The sequence below is a fragment of the Mirounga leonina genome, unplaced genomic scaffold (genome assembly GCF_011800145.1).
Source record: "Mirounga leonina isolate KUSES-001 unplaced genomic scaffold, KU_Mleo_1.0 Mir_173, whole genome shotgun sequence".
NCBI lineage: Eukaryota > Metazoa > Chordata > Mammalia > Carnivora > Phocidae > Mirounga > Mirounga leonina.
The window spans coordinates 72,462,194-72,486,358 of NW_023270447.1; the positions used below are offsets into that span (position 1 = coordinate 72,462,194).

Consider the following 24,165-nt stretch of genomic DNA (forward strand, 5'->3'; position numbering starts at 1 on the left):
GGGTGGGGGCGCAGGAGCCAGTGTGTGCAGATGGGAAGGGATTTTAAACTCCATTTGGACAGCGCTGGGGAGCCACTGAGGGTTTTAAGCAGAGTGAGTGAGTGGTTTAGATCCAGGGGAGAAGGCAGCTAATTGGGGATCCAAAGAGGGAGGTCCACAGGACTTGAAGGATTGGGGGGTATGGGGGAGAGGAGGGAGCCTAAGGTGACGCCCCCCTCCCCCCCCTTTTGATGGTCCTCTGGTGGGCAATGGGGCCCTTTACAGGGCGGGGAACAGGAGGAGTAGGAATGGGCCATGATCACTGGGAGCAGGGACACTTCTGGGGAGGTGTCTGGTTGCTGAAAGTGAGGCTGGGCTTGTGGGCCCAGCCCCGCAGAGCCCCAACGTCAGGGGAGGGCAGAGGCGGCCCAGAGGAATAAAAGTCAGGAGGGGCAGGCAAGAAGAGCAAGTGTTAAAGGCCAGGGCAGGTGGAGTCGCAAGGACAAGGACGGGAGACTGTCTGAGCTTTGGCCTCGAGGTGGTGTCCCCAGGAAAAGCAGCCACGGGGGACAGGGCCACAGACAATGTTGGGTGCAGCGTCGAGCGAGCGGTAGGTGGGACTGCCCGAGGGCGGGCGGGGGGGCGGCGTAGAGGGGTCAATGTGCGGGAATGGAGGTCGACTGGGGGTCTCGAGCAAAGAGGGGACAGGAAGGAGGCCACCGCCTCAGTGGAGCCTGAACCACAGCCCAGGCGCAGAGCGGAGGGACTTCTCTCTCGAGCTCAGGCCACAGGAGCCTTCAGCCCCACGCGGCGGCAGGAAGGCGACCCCGGCCTGGCTCTCCGACCCTACACGACCCCTGGCTCAGCCCCATGCGCTCCGCGGGAGGCCGGTAGCCTCACGGTCGGTCCCGCAGGAGACTCCGCCCCCAGGGGTGGCCTCGGTCGCTCCCAGGGATGCCTGTCCCCGAGGGCTGGGCAAGGAGCCCCCGGGGCGCTGAGGCCACCCCCGGTCTACTCGGCCGAGCTGGGTTCGAGGCCTAGCCGTGCTGTGTGGCGCCCTGCGAGGTGGGGTGGCCCAGGCCGGCGACTTCCTCGAGCGCCCCCCTCCCCGCCCGGGGCGCACAGCCGGGTCTCATTACCGCCCCTCCCCCTCCCCCGCGCCCCACGGCCCGGGGGGTCTCGGCGGCCGGGGGAGGGGCGGGTTATAATCAATCCCAGCCCGGAAATTCCTCCCGAGGGGCCCGGGCTGCGGGGGCCCGGGGGGGGGGCGGCTCAGAGCCTGGCCGGCCGCCCGCGCCACCCCTCCTCCTCCTCCGAGCCCGCCCCCCGCATCATGGAAACTGGGCCGCCAGCCGACCCCCTCGCTCCGCTCCGCATTCCTGCCTCAGGGGGCGGGCGGGGCTCGAGAGCTGGGCGGCCCGGTCAGGCCCGCGGCGGGGGGCGCCCCCAGTGCCTCGGCGTTGGGGGCCGACGCCGCCTCCCCACTCCAGATGGGGCACATCTTCTCAGGGAAGGCCGGCGGGACCCGTGACCCTCCGTTAGACTCACTCAGCTCTGAGAAGCGGCTCAGCCCCGCCGCCTCCACCCCTGCCGCGGGCTCCTATTCACTGAGCGCTCGCGGGACTACCTAGGCTGCGCCCCGTGTCGCGTGCCCGCCCCCAACGCTGGATTTTCGCCTCTTGCGAGGCGGACACCATTAAGCCCATTTTCCAGGTGAAGGCAGTGAGGATCATGGAGGGGAAAGGCTGGGGGGCGGGCGGAGCAGGGACCCGGCCGCCTCCTCCGGGGAGCTCCCCGGACGGCGCGGGGCAGCAGTGGGCTCTCAGACGCCCCCGTGAGTCCTCTCCCGGGCGCCTGGGATGAGGGGCTCAGACAGGCGCGGGAGGGCGTGCGGGCTTCGAAAATCCTGTCTGCGCGCTCGCTGCGGAGCCGGGCAGGGCTCTCCAACTCCGGGTCTCAGTTTACCCACGTGGGAAGAGGGGGCCCTCCCAGGCCTCTGCGAACGACATAAGTCCGGGACTCGGGCCCCCGGATCCTCCGAGTCACCAGGCGAGCACACAGCGCTTACCTGCGACCCTCAGACCCGAGCTGCTGCCTGCTTCCAGCGGTGGGGCCTGGCGGGGTGCTAGCCAGTCAGTCCCCCGGGCTCCTGGGGGCGGGGTTTGGGCGGGGCCGGGCGGGGCCTGGGAAGGGGGCGGGGCCAGGGGGCCAAGACTCGGCGGAGACGGCGGCAGTGGCCGGAGCCGCGGCGCGCGGACTCGGACCAGGGCCCGTCCCGGCGCGGCGGCGCCAGGTGAGCAAAACTAGGGCCCCGGGTTCGCCCTCCACTTTCCTCAACTTTTTGTTTGGCCCCTCCCTCCGGAAAGGCCCTGGGGGGCGGGAGCCCGGTCCGCCCTTTTCCCCCGGGCGGAGTGTGGGCGCGGGCGGACGCGGGACCCCAGAGCGCGAGGGACCCGGCCCAGAGCAACTTCCCGTGGCCTGAGACCTTCCGACTGTGGCTCCGAGTTTATAACCCCTGCGGTCCCAGCGTGGACTCACGCCTTCCAGAGTCTTGGGGTCTCTCCGCACGCCTCCGCCTCCCTCCCCGCAGGGACGCGCGGGGGCTCCGGGCGACCTTTCCGGAGTTGGGGCTGGGGCACCAGCTCTGGCCCGGGGCGCGGTGGTCTCTTCTGCGGTTTCGGGCTGGGGAAGAGGCTCCACACTCAGAGACGACCGGGGAACGGCCCTTGCCTCCTCCCAGGACGCTCCCGTGGCTGTGCCGGGAAGAGCACAGCGTTAGCTAGGGTCCGGAGGCCCGGCGTCGGGTCCCGGGGGAGCCCCCTCCTCGTGTGACCCCGGCAGGGGGCTCTGCCTCTCTCTGGGCCGCAGTTTCCATCTGTGAAAATCAGGCTTTGGACGCCGTAGACTCTGCGGCTCCATGCTAGGCCCTGGGCCTTCGGCACTCCTGTCGGAGGCAGGGATGGGGTGTCGTGCCTTGAGCTTCGGGGGTGCGGATGGGGAGTGAATGGGGCAGCAAGACCTCCTTCCTGGGGCCTCGGCACGGATTCCAGCGCTGAAACTGTTTAGAAACCAGACTGGGGGGAGTGAAGACGCACCCCTGGACAGCGAGGTCCTAGCCCTCCTCCCCTGCGGCCCAGGGCGTCTGGGCGGGGGGCCCCATTTCCTCCCCCCCACACCCCCCTTCCGTGGGGGCCACACCACACACAGCCCAGCCACTCCTTACCCGGCCCCACTTCAGTTCTTAGGCCCCAGGACGGGAAGGGCTGAAGCCAGGCAGCCCAAACTGGGGCGGCCTGAGGTGCTGGGGCGGTGCTGCTCCGTCCGGGACGCGGGCCACTGAGGCCTCGGGTGGAGGAGGCCGGAAAGGAGGACAGGCGGCGGGAAAGGGGGATGATTCATCCTGAGGAGCTCGAATTGGAAACGCTGCAACCTGGGAACAGCCTTGCCCGGGCCGACGGGAGAGCTGGGGGGAGGTCTCCCGGCAGGGCCCCAGCCCAGCACCTGCAGCCCCCTGCCCCCTGCCCTGGCCACTGCCCGGCCGCTGGGGGAAGGGAAGCCTCTTCTACGCGGAGTTGAAAGCCATCCTGGGCAAAGTCTGCCGCTGGTCTTGGTCAGAACGGTCTTCCCGGAGTCTAGCTCAAGTCTCTCCTGCTGCAGCTTCAGTGCAGGCTGAGGAGGTCTGAAGGAGGGGGTGGGCAGGAAGAGGCTGGAGTCAGTGACACCCTCTCCTTCCTCCGCTGCGGTATGTAAAGCGCAGTTGGGGGGTAGGTGGGGCCCGCGAGCGACCCCAGCGGACCCCGGGCGGTCTGAGCGCCCCCTCCCTCCTTTACTACGGTGCACCCACGTGCGGGGGTGAGGTCGATCCCGGGCCGGACTTACCCTGGAGACGCCAGTGCCGGGGGCCCGCACACCTCCCGAGGCCCGGGGTCGGCGGGCTGGCGAAGAGGGTGCAGGCGGCCGGAGCCCCGCAGCCGCGAATGCGCCAGGTAGCAGTCCGCGCCCCCCTCCCTCGTCTCCGCCCGCGGGTCCGGCCAACTCCGGCTTCTGCCGCGCGTCCCTGGCTCGGAGCTCCGCTGCGGAAAACCCGAGCGGGGGCGGCTCCCCGCCTCGCGGCCCGGGAAAATCCGGGGGTGGCCGCCAGGGATCTCCAAGCGGCCTGGGCGAGGCAGCCGGATCTTGCCTCCCAATCTGGCGCTCCGACCCTAGGCCCGTCGGTTCAGTCCTTGCCTCCCCTCTCTCCGCAGAGCGCCCAGACGACGGCGAGATGACAGCCGGGAGCCCCGGAGACTGCGGGGAGGTGCGGAGGAGCCCCGAGGGCCGTGTCTCTCGCCTGGGCCGCCGCCTGGGCCGCCGCCGGCGCCCGCGCTCCCCGCCCGAGCCTCTGCGGGTGCGGGCACGGCTGCGGCTGCGCTCGCCGTCGGGGGCGTTCGCGGCGCTGGGGGCGCTCGTGGTCCTGGTGGGCATGGGCATCGCTGTGGCCGGCTACTGGCCGCACCGCGCCGGGGTCCCAGGGCCGCGCGCTGCCAATGCCAGCGCGCCCCCCCTGAGCGAGCTGCGACGCGAGGGTCGCGGCGCGGGCCGCGGGCACGGCCCGCACGAGCGGCTGCGGCTCCTTGGGCCCGTGGTCATGGGCGTCGGCCTGTTCGTGTTCATCTGCGCCAACACGCTGCTCTACGAGAACCGCGACCTGGAGACGCGACGGCTTCGCCAGGGGGTGCTGCGGGCTCAGGCGCTCCGGCCCCCTGACGGCCCCGGCTGGGACTGTGCCCTCCTCCCCAGCCCCGGACCCAGGACTCCCGGAGCCATAGGCTGCATAGAGCCAGAAAGTTGGGACCTGTCCCCGCGTCGGGGTACCTCACCCGTCCCATCAGTGCGGAGTCTGCGTTCAGAGCCTGCTAATCCTCGCTTGGGGTTACCTGCCCTGCTCAACAGTTACCCGCTGAAGGGCCCGGGGCTGCCCCCACCCTGGGGTCCACGGACCCAGACTGGCCATGTGATTATCACCGTGCAGCCCTCTGGTTCCTGCATTGAACATTCCAAGTCTCTGGATCTGGGCCTCGGGGAGCTCCTGCTTGGGGCCCCAGCGGCTCGAGACTGTGCTCACCGGAGCTGGCCACGGCTGGACCGCCTCAGTCTGGGGAGTTATGCCAAGTTGGAAGGAGGAGGGGACTTGGGAGCACGGGTTTGAAGAGCAGGGGACAGCCTGCTAGAGGGCTGCAGCATGGACCGTGGTAACAGGACCAGAAGTCCCAATGTCTAGTAGATGCATCAGTCACTTCCCAGACCGGAGATGGATGCTCTGGCCCCAGCAGCTGCTAAGGCATCCTCACTTGCATGTCGGCAGAGAAATGCCAACTGCACAAGGGTTCAATCAGCTGGAGAGAATGTTTTCATGTGGAGTCTGGAGACCAGCATGACTCGGCCTCAGGAACTCTTTAAGCCTCCAAAAGTGGCCTTAGCCTTGGACAGTACCTGAGGCAGCTGGAGGTCCAGGTCAGGGTGATTGGGAGATGCAGCAGGTGTCTCGGCAGATCCAAAGTGGTGGGCAAGGACCCCTAAGACTTGGAAGGTAGGTTGGGATGTTACAGGCTGGGCCAGGCTCCCTCCACGGTAGCACCAGTTGTGGGGTTAGGGGAGATGGGCAACGGGGTAGAGTTAAGACCCTCCACTGCCATTGGGATGGGGACTGGGGCGTTAACTCCCACCGCCTCAGCCCCTCTCTGCCCTCAGACATGGAGGGTACACCCCCTAGGGCTGCACTACTACCAAAGAAGCCTTCCTCCGAGGGTCCGGCCCCTTCCTGAACAGGTCTGAGAAGCCCCCTTCTCTCCTTTGTCATGGCCTGTGCTGCAAAATCTCCCCCCAACTGGCAAAAAGCATCTGCCAGTTCTCCTTTTATACAGCGTTGAAGCTGCATTTTGGCCAATGTGGGTAGCTTAATTTAGAAAAGAGTCTTTTCTAGGGTCAAAAATTTGAGTCTCCCTTACCCATGTGGAACTTTTCCCAGATTGCTGGTAGGAGAAGAGAACTTTAAAAGTTGATCAATTCTCAGATTCAGTCCTGGTTTTTTTGGTTTTTTTTTGTTTGTTTGTTTGTTTAGTTTATTGAAAAATGCAATACAAGAAGCAAGACCAAACACATTATCTAAACACTACACCATTTCTCTTACTACAAAAGGCCAAAACAGCAGACCTAATTATTGCCTTTTTAATCTAAGGATCTTGCCAATTTGATTCTGCTGCCATAGTTCCTATTTTGTCAAGAAATGTAAACAACTACTTGACATGATTCATAATTTTAAAAAAATTTACAAAGCTCCTTCATTTTTGTCACCAAAATAATACATTTCAGAGAGATTTGCAAAAACCACCAGCCTGGGGCTGAGATCCTGGGCAGATCTTTCCCACGAGCATTCCTTGGTGTCAGTCAGGCCATAGCTCTGGTTCTACTTCCCAGGGCGGTCGGGGCCCCTCCCGCTCAGCTGCCTTGCAGAATATGCGATGGGGGGGCCTGGGCAGGCGGGTGAGGAGGCCCCAAGAGGTCCCTGCACCCAGGTTCTGTGGGCCCTTGGCTTTTCAGGTCCTGGGTGGGGGGGGGGGGGGGGGGGGGGGGTGGCAGAGACCTCGTGTAGCTTGGAGGAAGTCTTTACTTCTCAAGTGAAATAAAAATAAAATTGCAGTGAGAGTTGTCACTGTGGTGTGTCTGAGTCACTTCAGGAAAACGGCTGCCAAGTCTCTGACCCTGGAAATGAAGCTCTCTCCTCCCCTCTTCACCATTTCCACCTGCACAGAATCTGTTTTTCTTCACACACACACACACACAAATGCACACACAACTGCAGGAAGAAAAAAAAATCCAAACAGTTGTCAAACCCCCAGATCTGTTCCCAGAGCGGGGACAGGGGAAGAGTCTTGGAAGGACACCCTCTTCCCAGCTTGTCCAAATCTGTGGCTTCTCAGTGCTGAAAGGGCATTTGAGATCTTCTGGCCCAACTTAGAGTGAAGGAAGCAGAGAGAAGCACGGTGAGCTGGTGACAGAGCCGAGGGGGCGTGCAGGCCCCCGTCAGCGGTGTGGACAGCGAGAACTCAGTGGGCCTGGTTTGTGACGCTCACGCTGTGCCCGCTTCCTCACCCCCACCCTCTTCATTCCACAGCTGTCCACTGTGGGGGCTGGCTGGTAGGTCTCTCAGCAGGACAACTGGCCACTGGAAAGCGAGCTCCCATTACATGCTGTTTGATGTGAGCTGGATTCCCAACCTCACCACCACTCCTGGCAGCACGGCTCAGGCTTAGGCACCAACAAGCAAGCCCCACCATTTCCGACCCTATGCCCACAGGCCGGAAGCCTGCTCCTGAGACAGGATGATCCTTTCCCCCAGGCCTGTCACGCGTCCCACCTGAGCTCTTCCTGTCCCTCTCCAGAGAGAGCTGCCTCGTGGTTAGTAGCAGGCTCACAGAAGTACTAAACGAAAAATGCACACATCTGAAATCAGTTCAAACCAACTGAGTTTGTCTAAAACAAGACTCAGCCAGTCGAGGCTTTGGACACATGCAGCTGGCTCCCACTGTGGGGAGCAGAGGTTTTAGACTTTTCTCTTTCGCTCACGGCTCTTGAGCCCCCCGAGACTGCTGTGACCCACCGTCTATTCTCATGAAGTCCACCTCTGTCCCACCATACGATTCTAAGAACTTCCAGGCAGATGTGTTTGTGGGAAGCCAGCTGGAAGATGAGAGAAGCACTATTGAATAAAAATGCCCCCAGATCTACCAGGAATGGTGGAATTGGGCTCATCAGTCAGTCCCATTTTCAAAACCAAGCAAAAAAAAAAAAAAAAAAAAATTAGAAGTAAAATAAACCCACAACCCACCACAAAAATCAAGCCTACAACACCCGACAGACCTCAGATGGTGTGAGTGGGAATGAGCAGAGCTGGTGTTTGTGCTCCCTGTCGTGTGGGGTTTTGTGGGAAGGATGGCGCCTAAAAGTCAATTCCATTGCTCCAGAAGGATGTCTGCAGGCAGGTACTGGTCAGGAGAAGAAGGGTCAAGGAACACAACCTCCTCTCTGGGTCACATTTCCGGTCATCCCACGATTAAAGAAAAAGGCCCAGGGTCAGTCACCTGGAAACACTTCTTAGTGGGATCTGACTGAGGTAAACTCTGCCATTCCCTGTGTGAAGTGCACATTCCCAGAACTAGAAAACCTTTTTTTTTTTTTTTTAAACTTCATCAACTTTCCTTGCCCAAATCACTACTAAAAATGTGCCATTAGAGCTTTTGGCCAAAAGTGCCTATTTTTGTGTGAGTTTCGGTCTCCTGAGATGGGAGGTGGGGGGAGAACTTAGCAGAGCCACTGCTTCTGATGAGGTAAAAGGGGAGGGAGGGCAGGAAGGTGAAGGCCACAGATTTGTTCAAACATTCACAGTATCAGATATATCTGAAACAACTTCTTATGTCTTTGATCTAACGAAGCTCCAAAAAGAAAGAACAGGAGGAAAGAAGGAAAAACAACACTACATTCTTAGCAGAGATCTCTGCCTCACCAAAACCACCCTCAACAGAAGGACAGGGATGTCTCCCTGGGGTCTGTGGATCAGGACAGGTGCCCTGCCTCACTTGGTAAAGTCAGATCATTGGCTCTGAGAAAAGGCTGGTTCATGAAGTTTCTGCTGACATCGAAAGGGTATAAAACTAGGGGAGGAGCAGGGAAGCCCCATTAAGCTGGCTTTGGCCCCCAACACAGCTGACAGAGTCTCTGGAGGATTTCCTCAAGAATTCTGTAGACCTGTCAGTATCTGGGTTGGAAATAAATGGGGAGAGGCTAGGTTGAAGGGGTTACAAACCACCGCATAAAAAAACAAAAAGCTCTTTAAAAACAGTCCATAGAGTGAAAAGTTGAACAATTTCTGGTATCACAATATAGAAAAAGGTATTAAAAGAATCAGCAATGTCTAGAAGACTCTCTCGGTATAAACTCCAAATAGAAAACGAAATTAATTTTCTGGTGGTTTAGAGTAATTTTAAAAGCCTGATGTCTTGACTATTGCAGGTAAGCTTCTTTATCATTTTGCTGGTTTTCTCTTGGATGGGAGACAGGCCGGGAGTTGGGGTAGGATAGTTCCTAAGAGGAAAGAAAGCAAACTTTTTAAATCCTGCAAAGGGAGACAGCCACCAGTCCCAGTGCCAAGTTCTTGTGGTCCCAGGTGCCAAGCAGGCCCTGAGCAGTTTTACTGAGGAGCCCAGTCCCCTCTGGTGATTGATGGCTTCTCTGAGTCACTTATAAACTTCTAGGCGTAAATTTATCTGGATTCCTGGCTCCCCAGAAGCAGCTGCCCGCTTCCAATTCTCGAGTCTGGCCTCCGAGCTTCAGCCCTCTCTCCTCTATGCCCCGAGCCCTCATTTCTAGACCACTAGGTTCTGCTTTTCTTGGTTTTGTTCTCCTCTGGCCCTCTCAGGTTTGGACTCAAGAGATACCTGTGACAGCAAAGAGCCTTTACTTAGGTAAGTCCCAGTGTGGACACCTCAGGGGCTGTTCCTGTTCAGGGCTCTCTGAGGCTGGGACAGTGAACACCCTCCCCCCACCAAGAATAGCCCTTACCTGAGCTCATTCCTCAGAGATTTCAGTCTCCTGATGGACGACCACCTTGGTCACTGACATGTCTGGGTGCTGCTCCTTTGCCTCCTTGATGGCCTGTACAAGGACCTGAGAAAGAAAGAAACCATGCCCGTGAGGCAGACAGCAGCCTGACTGGTGAAGGAAGGCAGGGGTCTCAGGTTATCATTTCTCTGGCAAATTCAGTCTTTCTGTCCACAGTACCAGGGCAGCATTTAGGCTAAGCGAGTTGATAACAGACTTCCTTCCCCTATCCTGCAGAGGGAAGCTCTTGGACTGAAAACACAGAGACCGGGAAGGCTAGAGTTGTCTTTAAGGAATCATAAAGGGACTTCAGGGGTGATAGCTGTATCTGCTGGGTGGGCCTGGGAGGATTCACTCAAGAAGTGAGCCTGAAGGACAAAACAAAATCTGTGTTCAACGTAGGGTCACTGGGAAGTTCAGAACAGAAGAGGGAACTAAAGAAGCATGCTACAAAAAGGAAGAGATCTCTTTGGCTAAGGGAGAGGGAAGTAAGGAGGAAGAGTGGGACGGCCTATTACATGCCATGCACTGGCCTAAGCACATTATTATTATTGTATACTTAATCTTCATTTTTTCATTTTATTTTTAAAGATTTTACTTACTTATCTGACAGAGAGCACAAGCAGGGGGAGCAGCCAAGGGAGAGGGAGAAGCAGGCTCTCCAGTGAGCAGGGAGCCCGATGCGGGACTCCATCCCAAGACCCTGGGATCATGACCTGAGCTGAAGGCAGACGCTTAACCAACTGAGCCACCTCTTCAGAACAACTAATGAATTAGGGTAGTAGCACTGTTTCCATTTTTTTTTTAAGTAAGCTCTGCGTGCAATGTGGGGCTCAAACTCACGACCCCGAGATGAAGAAACGGGGGCTCCACCAACTGAGCCAGCCAGGCACCCCTTATTGTTTCCATTTTATAGACAAGGAAACTGAGGTTCAGTGGGTAAATAAAGTGGTTAATGTTTCACAGCTAGTAAGTAATGCAGCAGGGATTTTAACTTAAATCTATAAGGCTTTCTTTTTTACTACACTGTCCTTTAGTTTCGGGGAGCCCCTTTATTAGCATCTGGAGGAGTTTCGATCATTTTAGAAAAGCTAAATGATGCCGAGGGAAAGTGAGAGCGATGACGCCACTTCTCTCATTGCGCGGCAAGTCTCTGAGCCTCAAGCTCACAGCACCAAGGTGGAAGAGCCTTTGGGAATGGTGACATGGGGATTCTAGCTAGATCTGACCACCTGACTGTTGACCTTGGCTCTAAAGAACTACTTCTAGTAGGGAAATTCCTCTTTTGGTCTCTTGACTCCATGAAAGCCATTCTTAGAAGTGCCACCTCTATAGGCCCCTGGTCATTGTCCCTGATCCTTTTTGCCCACCCCACCTGCTCATGGGTCAAGGCCCAGCCCAAGCCCTCTCTTTGATTACTCTGGCCTACACCGATCTCTCATTGAAAGCCTGCACCACACGACTTCTTGCTTAAGTGCCTCTCCACCCAACCACAGTATGCCACCTCTTAGCCCTTCCATGTAGCCCTCATACCCAGGAGAACTGAGGGACATGGGCGCATCTCTCTGAGCTATCAAGTGTGTTTGTCACAACCACCCTGAAAGAAACCTATGATTATCTTAATTTTACAAGTGGCAAAACTACAGCTCAGAGAAGTAAAATAACTTGCTCCAGGGCACATAACCAGTAAGTTGCGGCATCAAAAGTCAACCCAAGGCTGTCTCGCTCCAAACCCAAACACCTTCCGGTCCCATGGCTCTTGCTGTCCAGCACCGACTGGGCACACAGCTGGGGCTCAAATCAACCAGACCAAGGAGGTGGGTGCAGGCTGGTAGCGTAGCAGGATCTACTTAGCTGGGGGCTAACAGGCTGCACTTGGGCTTTGCAGCCTTGTTGCTGGGACCCTGAGCCTGAGTTCTCAGCTGGGAGTCTCAACCCTGCTACCAAGGGAACTGCCATCAGTGCGGCTCAGGCTTCCTTTTTTTTTTTTTTTAGGCACTCAACGTATCAGCATAAAGGCCACGGAATTATTGCTCCAGCACTGCTGTCGGTGATTCCAGAAGCATTTGCATGCAGTCCCTCCACCCCCTCTTCTCTGCAGCTTTACTGTTCTAACCTCACCCAGCAGAGAACTGGGAGCATTAATCCTGACCTTATTATTTGCTAATTGCTTGCAGCACACAATTAGCACCTTAATTAATATAGAAACAGAGAGTTTGAGTGCTCAGAAGGGCCCAGAAATTATCTAGATCAACCTACTCTCTCTTAGGAGACAAAAAAGAATCCGAGGTAGCGTGGCTTGCCCCAGGTCACACAGTAAGCTAGCGACAGATGTAGGACAGACTTGAAGTCAAGGCTCCTGTTCGCAGGCAGCCCACCTCACTCTGCTTCCCTCGCCCCGAGGGCCACCACAGCCCTCTGCGGACAAGGATCGCCCCCTTCCTTCTGTCTTGCTATCTTCTTCTGTCTCCAGCACAGGTTGAGGTACACACTATCCCCTGAACAGAACAGCTCCACCCACCCAGAGCCTACCATGTACCTCACACCGTACATCCCGTATCCCACGACGCTCACAACCACCTCGAGGGGAAGTTGCCGTAACGCCCATCTTAAAGATGGGGAAACAGAGGCCTAGGAAGTTAAGAGCTAGAATATGGGGAGACCTAGGATGTGAACCCAAGCCTTTTGAGTCCAAGGCCCATGTTCTTTCTATTACACTTCACGCTCCCCCCACCTGCAGGCCCCATCCCACAGGCCTCCGTGGTCTGATTCCCTTCATCCTTCTCATTTAGGCGCTAGAGTAGCCCAGGGTGTCCCTGGGGATGAAGATGGCAGAGGTGTCTTCTGAAAGCCAACTCCTGTATCCATCCATCTTCCCGCCCAGGGACCTCTTCCATGCCCAGAATCTCCTCAGCAGTCTCACCTGATCATGGTCAATATCGGCATCTCCTGTGATCACAATTCTCTTCTCAATCCGGGTCTCTGAAATCCCACCTTTTACAGTCTGAAACCAAAGAGAGGTGGTCACATGAGAAAGAAAGAAGGAAGGGAGGGGGGGAACCAGTAAAAGATTTTTCTGAAAGCTCTACTCCAAAATTTCATCTGCTGCTGGGTACTGTCTAGAATAGCTTTCTTACCCACCTGTCCAAACTCTTGGCTACACCTGCTAAAATGAGCACACCTCTATTCCCATGGATTGCTAAAATCTTTAACAAGCAAAATGGAAAGTCACAAATCTCTAATTATTATTCCCTTTTTCTTCCTCCCAAACATCACAGAAATTCAGTGAGTAAACAAGACAGACAGGTGTTTCTTTCTGCTCTTTTCCTGTACATTTTGATTATTTTCAAGAGGAAACTCAGAAGACTATGACCAAAAATGTCACGCAGCTTGAAACTGGGCTCTTTATTTTCAAGCACTTTCATATCATCGAGATCAAAAGATCCTCAAGTAATCCCCTCAGGGTGGGTAGGTTTCCCTAATTGACAGATGAGGATAACCAAGGTCTAGACACATTAAGAAACTAGCTTCCAGTCATCTGTTTCGATAACAGAGCTTGGTCAGAAATCTAGATTTCTTACTTACAAGCAAATATATTTCCCTCTAGTGCTGCAGCAAACATGGACTGTCTCTGATTTTCAGGGAGTAGTTCCAATTTTAGATAATTTTTCCTGCTTCCCCCATAAACAATATTTTAATAATTCCAATATTTCAACATGCAAACTATAGTTCCCATGGCCTTGATGCTGGACGTGATATAAAAACTTTTTGTTGGGCCCTGAGTTCTAATTTTTTACTTGGAAAATATGGTTGCACAATAATACCAACGACACCTGTCCTTAAACTGACTTTTTAAACTCACCTCCACAGCCAGACAGGGGAGTGACCAGGGAGACAGGCGGATGTGTAAAGAGAACGGCCACAGGTGACTTTATGAGACTACTGACTAGGCAAGGGTGCCCTCAGGGTCCCCCTAGCTTTACTGCTGGGGAAGCAGCAGAGCCTTTCCCCCTGTGACACTTGGATTCATTTGGCTCAGTAGGGATGGAGCTGAAAACCCTTGCTTCTAGACCAGGGTCCTTCTTGCAGAGAGAGGCAGTAAGCTTGGCATGCCACTGAATTCCAGAAGGAAGTTCTAACTGGTTTGTTACCTTGGTAATCTGAGTTGTGGTTGTGCTGCTTGTCGTCTCAGATGTGATGGTCTGAGCTGTCAGCAAGACTCCCGGGTCCAAGTCCCCATTGCTGTCATCGGTCTGCAGAAAAAAACGCAACTCATCATCATGCCTCTCAGGAAGCCCTGTGGGCAAATGTGGCAGAAGGCAGCTTTGCTCTTCAGCTGTACATTCAAAAGCAAAAACCCGCTTCCCTTACAGTGATCGCTTCATAAAGAAAACAATCCCCCGGCAGCAAGGCTCCTTCTAAGAACACTGGATGGGTCAGTTTCCCTAGCACGGGGTCAGTGACAGGAGCGGGTCAGGAAGAGGAGGCAGGATTACAGCCAGAGGTCCAAAAGGAACGACAATGACTGCTCACGTGTGTACAACATTTTAGAGTTCACAAAGGGCTTTCAAAACATTGTCTTTTGATGCCCACACAAGCCCTGTGAAATAAACAGTAAAGGCAGAGACTGATTAGCACTCCCAGGTAAGAAAACCCAGGCCCAGAGAAGGCGGATCATTTGCTCAAGGACTCAAAACTTTTAAGTGGAAGTTGTCCTCTCTACAAACTGTAAGCTCTTTACATATCACCCAAGGCAGGAAAAGTATAAGCTCTTGTGTGCTAAGGCGTGGGTAGGTTCTGAATCATAGGGCAGAACTTTCCAGAAAGGACCGGGAAAGGTCCTTGCCAGGGTTCAAGGGGCCAGGGAATCTCAGGCTATCTTCTTTGAAGACTGAGATGGGAGCCTGGAACCAAGGAGACAGGAAATGTCCCTTTAAGACAACACCATGGGAGGAAACCTACATGATATCTCAATGACATTTCTGACAACAAAACTATTATTGAAATGGACCATCCTGATTAGGGAGGGTTTAAAAGTATTTAGAATGCTGGGCTATGCAACTAATCTATGCAGAGAACAGGGCTAGGGCGACTTCTTGTTTCTCTAGAGCTCGCCATATTATGACCAAAACAAATGTATTATGATCAGGCTGAGAAAGGACACTAGCAAAAAGGAAGAGAGATGGTTATCAGTAGCCACTGGGCTGGTAGCAGGACTCAGAACTGCTGACAGTCCCGTGACTGGGAGGGAAACCGAGGAGACTAGGAGGATGCGGGCTGCCCAGAGCCAACACGCTGTCCAGAAAATAACGACCAGTTGGTTCTGGGATTGCACACAGGCTCAGAAAAAATTTAGAGGATTGCAATTCTTTTCAAAAAGAACCCTGTAGTAAAAAAAAGTGTTACGTTACTATCTTTTCCTGCCCTCTTTATAGAAGTCATCTGTATTACACGCAGAGGCCTCCAACCTTTTTCTGAGCAGAACCACATTTCACTGAGGCAAAACATTGAGGTATGGGGGGTGGGAGATAGGAGGAGCAGAAGAGAATTAGGAAGAAGAGTCTCTGGCTGAGTTAGTTCCCTTCCAGGTAAAAATCTAGACCAAACGAAGAGAGGGGACATGACTGTGATACTGAAATCTTACCCTAATGCTTTCTTCGGCCCAGACCCACCTACCTACCTTAGATTCAAACTCAAAGAACATTTATTGTACTCCTACTATGTGCCAAGCACAGGATGCAATTGTTACCTCAATTCCACCTCCCAATATCTGAAGTGGGTACTATTATTATCCTCACTATATAGTTGGTCCAGAGAAGTTAAATAATTTTGTCAAGGTTCTATAGCTAATCAGTGTTTGAACTGGAACTTAGGGCAAGAAACTTCTCATCTGCAGACTGAGGTTTGGGTTCCAGCTCAGATGTAACTAGCGATGGGATCTCGGGCAAGTCATTCTGATGTCTCTGAGCTTTAGTTTTCTCATTCGTAACAGGCAGTACTTAACACAGCTCTGCCCCCACCATGGCATGGTTGTAAAGATCTAAAGAGATTGTAGAAGTAAAAGTACTTTCTACATTGTTATAAGAATATAAATTTATGTGCCAGGAGGGTTAAACTTTTTTGAAGAGCTCTACCTCTACTAAATCGGTGACTCTATAGTATTCTCCTACCTCCCAGCGACTCCCTTCCTCCCTGCTTTCTGTCTCTGAAGAAGTGGAAGATGGAGGAGACATTGTATGATTTCTGACTTACACTCTTCCTACACATGGACTCTCTTCTTTGACCCTGTAACCAATGTTTCCTCAAAATGGTGCTGTGGCTTTGAGAGTTGTTTATAAAGTTAAACATCCATTTATCCTATGATCCAGCAATTCCACTCTTAGGTGTTTACCCAAGATAAGTGCAAACATATGTCTACACGATGACTTGCGCATGAATGTTCCCAGAAGCTTTATTCACATTTGCTCCAAACTGGAATCAACTCAAATGTCCATCAACAAAGGAAAGGATAAACAAATCGTGGTACACTCGTACAACGGGACACTATTCAACGATAAAAACCAGTAAACTACAGATTCTTATAACTTTGACGAACCTAAACAAACATGTTCAGACACTAAAGTTGTACTACTGGATACTTCCATTTATATGGAGTCCAAGAACAGGCAAAACTAAGCTATGGTTATGGAAATCAAAGTAGTGGCTGCCTCGAGGTGCAGGGAATAACTAGAATAGGCTATGAAGAAAGTTTCAAGAGCAGTGGGAGTGTTCTGTATCCCAAATGTGTCTTGGTGACACAGGTATTTATATTTGTCAAGATCAATCAAATGGGGGCGCCTGGGTGGCTCAGTCAGTTAAGTGTCTGCCTTTGGCTCAGGTCGTGATCCCAGAGTCCTGGGATCGAGGCCCACATCGGGCTCCCTGCTCCGCGGGGAGCCTGCTTCTCCCTCCCCCTCTGCCTGCCGCTCCTCCTGCTTGTGCTCTCTCTCTCTCTTTCTTTCTCTCTGTCAAATAAATAAATAAAATCTTAAAAAAAAGGTAAGCATCATTTAAAAAAAATCAATCAAATGGAACACTTAAAAACTGTACACTTCCCTTTATATAGGTAGGCTTTACCTCAATCATGCACACACGCACATATACACAAACAGTAAAATCCTGTTTTGGCTCCCCACCTCCTCTCACCATGTTCCCCAAAGTGTGGGAATTGTAAAATTAAAAAAAAAAAGGTACCTGGGCTAACCTGTTTGGCAAGATAATAAAAACAGAAGCAGAAATAGTTATCATACATAAATAACAATAGCAAATAATTATCTGGTGTTTATTATGTGCCAGGCACATTTTTTTTAGATATCACTCACACCATATTGCGCTATGCTTTTTTGTTTACCAGTTTATCATATACCCATCAGAGGCTTTTCATAGCTGTATGGAATTACCTTAATTGGATGTACCACCATTTATTTAATTTGTTCGCTATTGATGGACATTTAGATTGTTTCCATGGTGGTGACAACTTAATTTGAAATGCACATTAATTTATTCCTTGCAACAACCCTATAAGGTGGAACTATTATTAGCCCCATTTTACAAATGAGGAAAATGAGGCACTGAGTGATTAACCTGAGTAAGTGATGGAGCACGTTTGAACCAGGAAATTTTATTCCAAAGTTAGTACTTTCCCCACTATGCGCCACTGTCTAGCATGAATAAGAAGTCATGTGTATTTTGGTTGACTGTCTCAAGCCTGGTTAAAATGAAATAAAGATAGATACGTAACAATATAATATAGTCATTGCTACTATTTTTTATTACCTACCATATGCCAGGCAAATATTATCTTTCTTTTAATAACCTTACAAAGTTATTTTTCAGAAGAGAAAACTAAGGCTCAGAGTTTAAGTGACTTGCCAAAGGTCACAAACCTAGCAAGTGTTGGAATTAAGATCCAAGTCTAACTCCAAATTCTACATGCTTTACCCAGCACATCAAGCTGCCTCTCCACTTCTCTTACACGTGAGTATATTTTAGAATGACTGCTCCCTTTTCCCTTTTTTAAGGGGCTAGACTCAAACCATGTGGGCTTCTGTGGGCAGCCTGGTCCTAACAACTTTCATGCATATGCTACAGAATTCATTTCAAAACAGAATATGGTGAAATGTCAGTCTCCCTCCCACTCCTGACCACAGTCCTGTAGCCCCAGTCCCCTTCATCAGAGGCCACCAATGCTTTTTGGGTTTTCTTTTTGAGTACCCATTAGGAGATAATATATTCATATACAAGCCTCCTCTTTCCCTCCTATAAACAGCATATTATTACACCATATTCCACCATGCTTTTTTTTTTTAAGGATTTATTTATTTTCAAGAGAGAAGGGGGTGGCAAAAGGAGAGGGAGGGAAAGAATCTCAAGCAGGCTCCCCTCTGAGCACAGAGCCTGATGCGGGGCTCGATCTCATGACCCTGAGATCATGACCTGAGCTGAAACCAAGAGTGGGACACCTGACTGACTGAGCCACCCAGGCGCCCCTCACTGTGCTTTTTTATCTATTAATTTATCACATAGATTATTCCCATCAGAAGCTTTTTTAAAATCTGCACAGAATTATACTAATTGGATATACCATAACTTATTTAACCTGCTCCCTACTGATGGCTAGTTAGATTGTTTCCATGGCAGTAACAATTTAAAGAGTTTCCTACCATATGAAAGTAATTCTTACATCCTCTGGTTAATGATGTGCACAATCTTAAAGTAATTTCCTATTCCTTCCTTCTTCAATCCCCTGTACTGCTAAGTCCTATTCATTCATTTCTGTCTCTCTTGACTTGACACAGCTCTTTCTTCTCATTTCCTCCAGCTACACTTCAGTTCTTCACAAGCATCTCCCCAGACTTGCTCTAGACATATCCCTGTCTCCAAGCATCCCCCTACTTTACAAAATCAGCACACAGCCTTAGGAATCACCTTCCAAAAATCAGTGCCTCGATGATGCTGCTTTATCACCACTGCTAAAACACTTCTAAGCAACCTCATTATTTACCAAATTCCACACTCTAGACCAAGAGAGATGGAAGAAGCATACTAACAGTGAGTGAGCTCCACGAATGCACCAAACACTCTACAGACATCATTTCACTGAATCCTCCCCCAAATCTTGCAATGGAAGATGATACTAGCCCCATTTTACACCCAAAGAAAAGATTAGCGATTTGTTTAAAGTTATCCAGCTAGTATGTGGTTGAGTTAGGATACTCTAATTGTAAAGCACCTGCTCTTAATTGGCAAGGTGACACCGTTTCCTGAAAGGGATATCGTCTTCCAGTTCATGGTGTGAGGATCAGCCGTAAGGATTTAGGTGAAATCACTCAGCCAGGGCTTCGCACGGCTGCCTTGTTCCTGCCATGCAGGCTTCAGCCCAAATGTGGCCTCCTCAGAGTGGATTTTCCCGACTACGCTAGCCTCAGAGGAACAACCTTTCTTTCTTTTTTTTTTAAAATGTTTTATTTATTTATTCATGAAAGTCAGAGAGAGAGAGAGAGGCAGAGGCAGAGGGAGAAGCAGGCTCCCCACCCAGTAGGGAGCCCGATGCGGGACTCGATCCCAGAAGCCCGGGATCATGACCCGAGCCAAAGGCAGACGCTCAACCATCTGAGCCACCCAGGCGCCCCGAACAACCTTTCATATAATCTCACATTGTCTAACTCTTCATCCAATTTTAGTTTCTTTGGCCTAATACATAAATGCTCAACAAATATCTGTTTATATTTGCTTGTCAGTTTATAGGGGGAAAACTTTTTCTAACTTTTGGCTTCTATGAATAAAAGAAAGGAAAAAAATAATTCAACATAAAGCAAGTCTTAGCTCATTCAAATTACCAATAATGAAGGAGGATTTTTACTAAAAGTAAATAAAATTTTTAAACAAAAATTTTAAATACTTAAATTCTTGTGTGATTTTAAATTTAATTGTAATAAATTTTAATAATTTTTTAAAAGATTTTATTTTTAAGTAATCTCTACACCCAACATGGAGCTTGAACTCACAACCCCAGGATCAAGAGTTGCATGCTCCTCCAACTGAGCCAGCCAGGCACCCCATAAATTATATTGTAGCTGTTACTTATTTACACTTTCAGGCATGATGCTCAAGTCAAGTCCATACAGTGTCATATCTTATACAATCTTCATAATAAAATCATGAGGCAGGGGTGCCTAGGTGGCTCAGTCAGTTAAAGTGTCTGCCTTTGGCTCAGGTCATGATCCCAGAGTCCTGGGATTGAGCTGTGTCAGGCTCCCTACTCAGCAGGGAGTCTGCTTCTCCCTCTGCCCCTCCCTCTGCTCATGCTCGCTCTCTCTCAAAGAAATAAAATCTTTTAAAAAAATTTTAAAAATAAAATCATGAGGCAGATACTAACATCATGGGTGGGGTGGGGGGGTAGATGGGGGGGCAGCAATCAAGGCTCAGAGACATTCAATTACTTGTAGTAATTGGAGTAAGTGGAGGAGCCAGAACCTGAGCTCAGGTTTGTGTGACCCAAAGCCCATGTTCTGAACCATTACACTAGACCGCCTTCCCTAATTGAATTGGGTGGAGGATATAAGCAATCAGATGCGAGACAATTTTGCTTTTAGTGAAGTACTTTGGGACATCCTTAGATCAGTGATCTCTTCTAAAAAGAATTACCCCAGGGGTGCCTGGGTGGCTTGGTCAGTTAAGTGTCTGCCTTCGGCTCAGGTCATGGTCCCAGGGTCCTGGGATGGAGCCCTGTATCGGGCTCCCTGCTCCGTGGGGGGCCTGCTTCTCCCTCTCCCACTCCCCCTGCGTCTGTTCCCTCTCTCACTGTCTCTTTCTCTCTGTCAAATAAATAAAATCTTTAAAAATAAATAAATAAATAAAAAGAATCACCCCAGAAAAGCCTAGCATTACCTGCAGCAAATGATTACAGACTCTAAAGAATGAAGGTTATTTATTGTGTTTACTCTAGTCTTTGCTTCTGAAACAGCATATCATGTCCCACCTGGGCAGCCTCATAAGTGATGGTCTTGGTCTCAGTGTGAACAATAGGGACATCTTTGGTTGGGATTTCACTTTTCACAGCGTTGGCAGTATCTGAGATGGTGACAGTCTGAGTCTTCACCAGGGGAGGCTGTGAAGCAGTAAAGAAACAGAGTTACCAGAGTCTTCAGAAGCCTGTGGAGAACTAATCTTCTGACATTGATCTGATCAAAGTGATAGCTCTAATCAAGCAAAGGGCTAGCTCAGTCTCTGCCCAAGACTTGGACACTATTCCAAGTAGCCTTGACAAGGTGTCAAATCATGAGGGATATTTAAAAACAGCATTACTGTAATCATTTTCATATACTTAATGGAAAGCTTTAAGATCAGACGGTTATGATCAGTGATACAAAACACTTTAGATTGACCTTCAGAATTTGAATATAAAACTGTTTGCCAAACAGCAGTCCCTTTTGTTTGTCCTTGTGACTGTGCCATTATAATTAAGAAAATCAGTCGCATTTCCTCCACTAACTACAAATGGGACGTGAAATAGCAATGACATTGGAATACTTTATCTTGGAATTCATTAACTTCTTTCAAATCAATGTCAGACATTCACTTTGGATTTATTGAGAAGGAACAGTATTTGGAAAACTGGAAAGAAAATCATCACTTCTACCACCACCTGGTGATTAATCTCAGAATTTAAGAAGAATGAACATTAGTGGAATATTAAAGGCTTCTTGTCCATCAGCTCACCTTGCCAAAGACTATAAATCACCCTAAAACTACCATTTGATTGTGATGAAGTTAAGTGGCCATCTACCTTAGCACAGGAGATTAGTGCCTATGAGCATGGAAGCCCTTGTGAGTGGGTCAGTGGGAGTGGTGGGCTGTACCATGTGGCTGCAGTACAGAAATAATTATTTGGGGTCTGAAATCTCAAAAAAAAAAAAAACCAGTTGTCTCTTTTAACGAAAAATATTTGAATTTTTTGAGCATGGCCCCAGAACACTAATAGCTCTCTTCATCACAGAAGTCTCAGAAATTCACCTCTTTATATAGCCCATACTTAAGCAAGGAAAAGAGGAACCCACTCACATCAGCTTCATAAAGATAAGCAGCTGGAATTTACCCCCAAGAGTTTTAAGTCCTCGGGGGAGACAGCATTTCTAGCCATGGAGTTAATTCCTCTGAAAAAATTTATTTGTAGTAATCAAGGGCTTCGATTTTATTCTGTGATTCTCAAAAAAGCAGAGAGGCGACTGCCCTCACCACCACCACCACCTCCTCCACAGAGCAGATTCTGGCCCTCAACCAAAGTGAGTCATTAGACCTGCATCACTGAATCGGTTACTACCTGGAAACTTCGAATGAGGGTGGGGAACTGGTTACCCACACGAGAGTCATGAAATGATCCATTTTGCTTTCCAAGTGGCTCTCCTGGTGTAACATATTCTTCACTACTCTCTGCCTTTTTTTCACCAAGTTGCAGCTGAGAGGAAGCTGGTGATACTGAGAACTTTAAGGCACTGGCCTGTTCCTCCACTCCTATACATTCCCCACTTGAGCCTCTCGGCATTTTCTTAACATCAAGATAGCCAGCTGCCCCCTGCTCCTTCTCTTCTGTCTCCTTGCTGCTTATGGAGAGGGAGCCAAACTCAAAGCTTTGTGGAGACTCCGACGGGGTGGTCATTTGGCTCTTACTAGGAATTACTGAGTGCTTGGGACCATCCCATTCAGAGTCAGGGTTGGTAGATGGCCCCTTTGTCACGGCAGCCACCTCCTCTGTTCGAATGCCATTTATATTCTACAAATGAAGCAAGAAGATTAGGAATAAGTAGGGAATATCGTGAACTCTGAGAATCAACAATAATTTTTAATAGGTCTCAAAAATATTAGTATTAATATAAACCAAGAATCTTGGCTCCTGAGGTAGCCAAAAGGAACAACTGCTCTTCATTGATAAATATATTAGTGGCTTAAGCAGTTCCAACCTTGTTTTGGTCTTATCTCTATAACCCTGTTAACTTGAGAAATAATTTTGATGTGCCTCACACAGTACCAAGCACTTTGTGTTACTGTGTTACTATGATCTTGCCTGTATAACTCCTACTCTTCATACTTAAAGCAGTTACTTTGCCATTCCTAAATACCTAACTCATTACTATGCACAGGGAACAATGCAATTTATGAGCCTATCGAAACATATTCTCCAGAAGCCTGATCAGTTTGAAAAATGTTTCGTATCTTCAAACCATAAATATCATCATAACAGCCCCTGATGGAGAAGCTAAAATCTCCAGGCACTAAAACATCGAATACATCCAGAACAAACTTAATCCAACCATTGTCATGAAATTAAATACCAAAAATAGTGAAGTATTTCTTTGTAAACATAATAAAGAAGCTGAGATATATTTTTTAAAAGGTTATTTATTATTATTATTATTTTTTTATTTATTTGAGATAGAGCACACAAGCAGGGGGGAGAGGCAGAGGGGGAGGGAGAAGCAGATTCCCCACTGAGCAGGGAGCCCGATGTGGGACTCGATCCCAGGACTCTGAGATCATGAACTGAGCCAAAGGCAGACGCTTAACCGACTGAGCCACCCAAGCACCCCGAGATACATTTCTTCACAGATGAATGACCTATCTTCATGCCTAAGAAGTAAGTTCTGGAAACAGTCCCATCCTGGGCCAAGTGCCTCACACCACAGGAAAAACAGACCTAAAATGAGCACTTCCAAAAGAATGTGGATGATGAGATAACATCACCATGGATGGACATAATCCCAAAGTTTAAAGAAAGGTGCTAAAGGTAGAAGAGAAGGAATTCACATGAGTAAAAAAAAGAATATGAGCCATGTGAAAAACCAACAGGCTGACTGAAGCCAAATGTCAGGAAAAGTAAACATGTGCATGTGCTCACCAGAAGGCCACGTAGGCCTGAAATTTTGGTAAGATCAACTTCCCGTATTACATACCACCTAGTAACTTACTAACAGAAAATGACTCTTTTAAAAAGGTATTCCTGGAGTCAATGACATGTGCTTGGATCAGCTTACACGTTAGTCCTCAAATCACATGACATGCATTATATTTTTTTAACCTTAACTTGTAAACCAACCTACATTGTGATGAATATAAACCAGTGCCCTATTAGGGCAAGGCAAGATGCACCACATTCAAGAATATCAGGCCAACTTTACTTCTAAGCCATCTTGAAACCGTCAACTCAAGCGCATCTCAAAGTGGTACAAGTTGAATTCAGATTAGGCAGGTCTTTCATGGACTGATTATGAAGATTACATAGGGCATGAAAAATGAGACTAAGAGAGGACAACAGAAACTGTCTCTGTTTGCAGACGAATCAGAGATACATAAAATATTATTGCTAAGAGTATGTGAATTTCCTCATATTTAAAATGAGAATAATACCTGGTTTGACTCATGGGGTTCTGAAGATCAAAAAAATATATATATATGTGAAAGCACTTTGTAAATTCTTTTTTTTTTTTTTAAGATTTTATTTATTTATTTGAGACA

The 24,165-nt window shown here is 50.1% G+C and overlaps 2 protein-coding genes across 16 annotated transcripts in view; one reads left to right on the plus strand and one right to left on the minus strand.

Moving 5' to 3' along the window:
* The first annotated feature begins 1,388 nt into the window (after window positions 1–1,388).
* Window positions 1,389–5,949, plus strand: TMEM200B (transmembrane protein 200B). 2 transcript variants are annotated; one of them, XM_035019297.1, is made up of 2 exons: window positions 1,389–1,692; window positions 4,224–5,949. In XM_035019297.1, the coding sequence occupies exon 2, from the start codon at window positions 4,244–4,246 to the stop codon at window positions 5,165–5,167; it is 924 nt and encodes a 307-aa protein (XP_034875188.1). In that variant the 5' UTR covers window positions 1,389–1,692; window positions 4,224–4,243; the 3' UTR covers window positions 5,168–5,949. The 2 variants fall into 2 exon arrangements, with proteins under 2 accessions (XP_034875188.1, XP_034875187.1); XM_035019296.1 differs by lacking the exon at window positions 1,389–1,692 and adding an exon at window positions 2,188–2,272.
* A 2,258-nt stretch (window positions 5,950–8,207) lies between these two features.
* The window catches only part of EPB41 (erythrocyte membrane protein band 4.1), a 197,420-nt gene continuing 181,462 nt past the window's right edge, over window positions 8,208–24,165 (minus strand). For all 14 annotated transcript variants that reach the window (XM_035019289.1, XM_035019294.1, XM_035019288.1 and 11 more), the window contains 5 exons: window positions 20,636–20,764; window positions 13,767–13,868; window positions 12,539–12,619; window positions 9,577–9,681; window positions 8,208–9,099 (listed from right to left, as the gene is read on the minus strand). In XM_035019289.1, coding sequence (XP_034875180.1) covers window positions 9,583–9,681; window positions 12,539–12,619; window positions 13,767–13,868; window positions 20,636–20,764 — 411 coding nt within the window. In that variant the 3' untranslated portion in view covers window positions 8,208–9,099; window positions 9,577–9,582. The remainder of the gene's footprint in view (window positions 9,100–9,576; window positions 9,682–12,538; window positions 12,620–13,766; window positions 13,869–20,635; window positions 20,765–24,165) is intronic.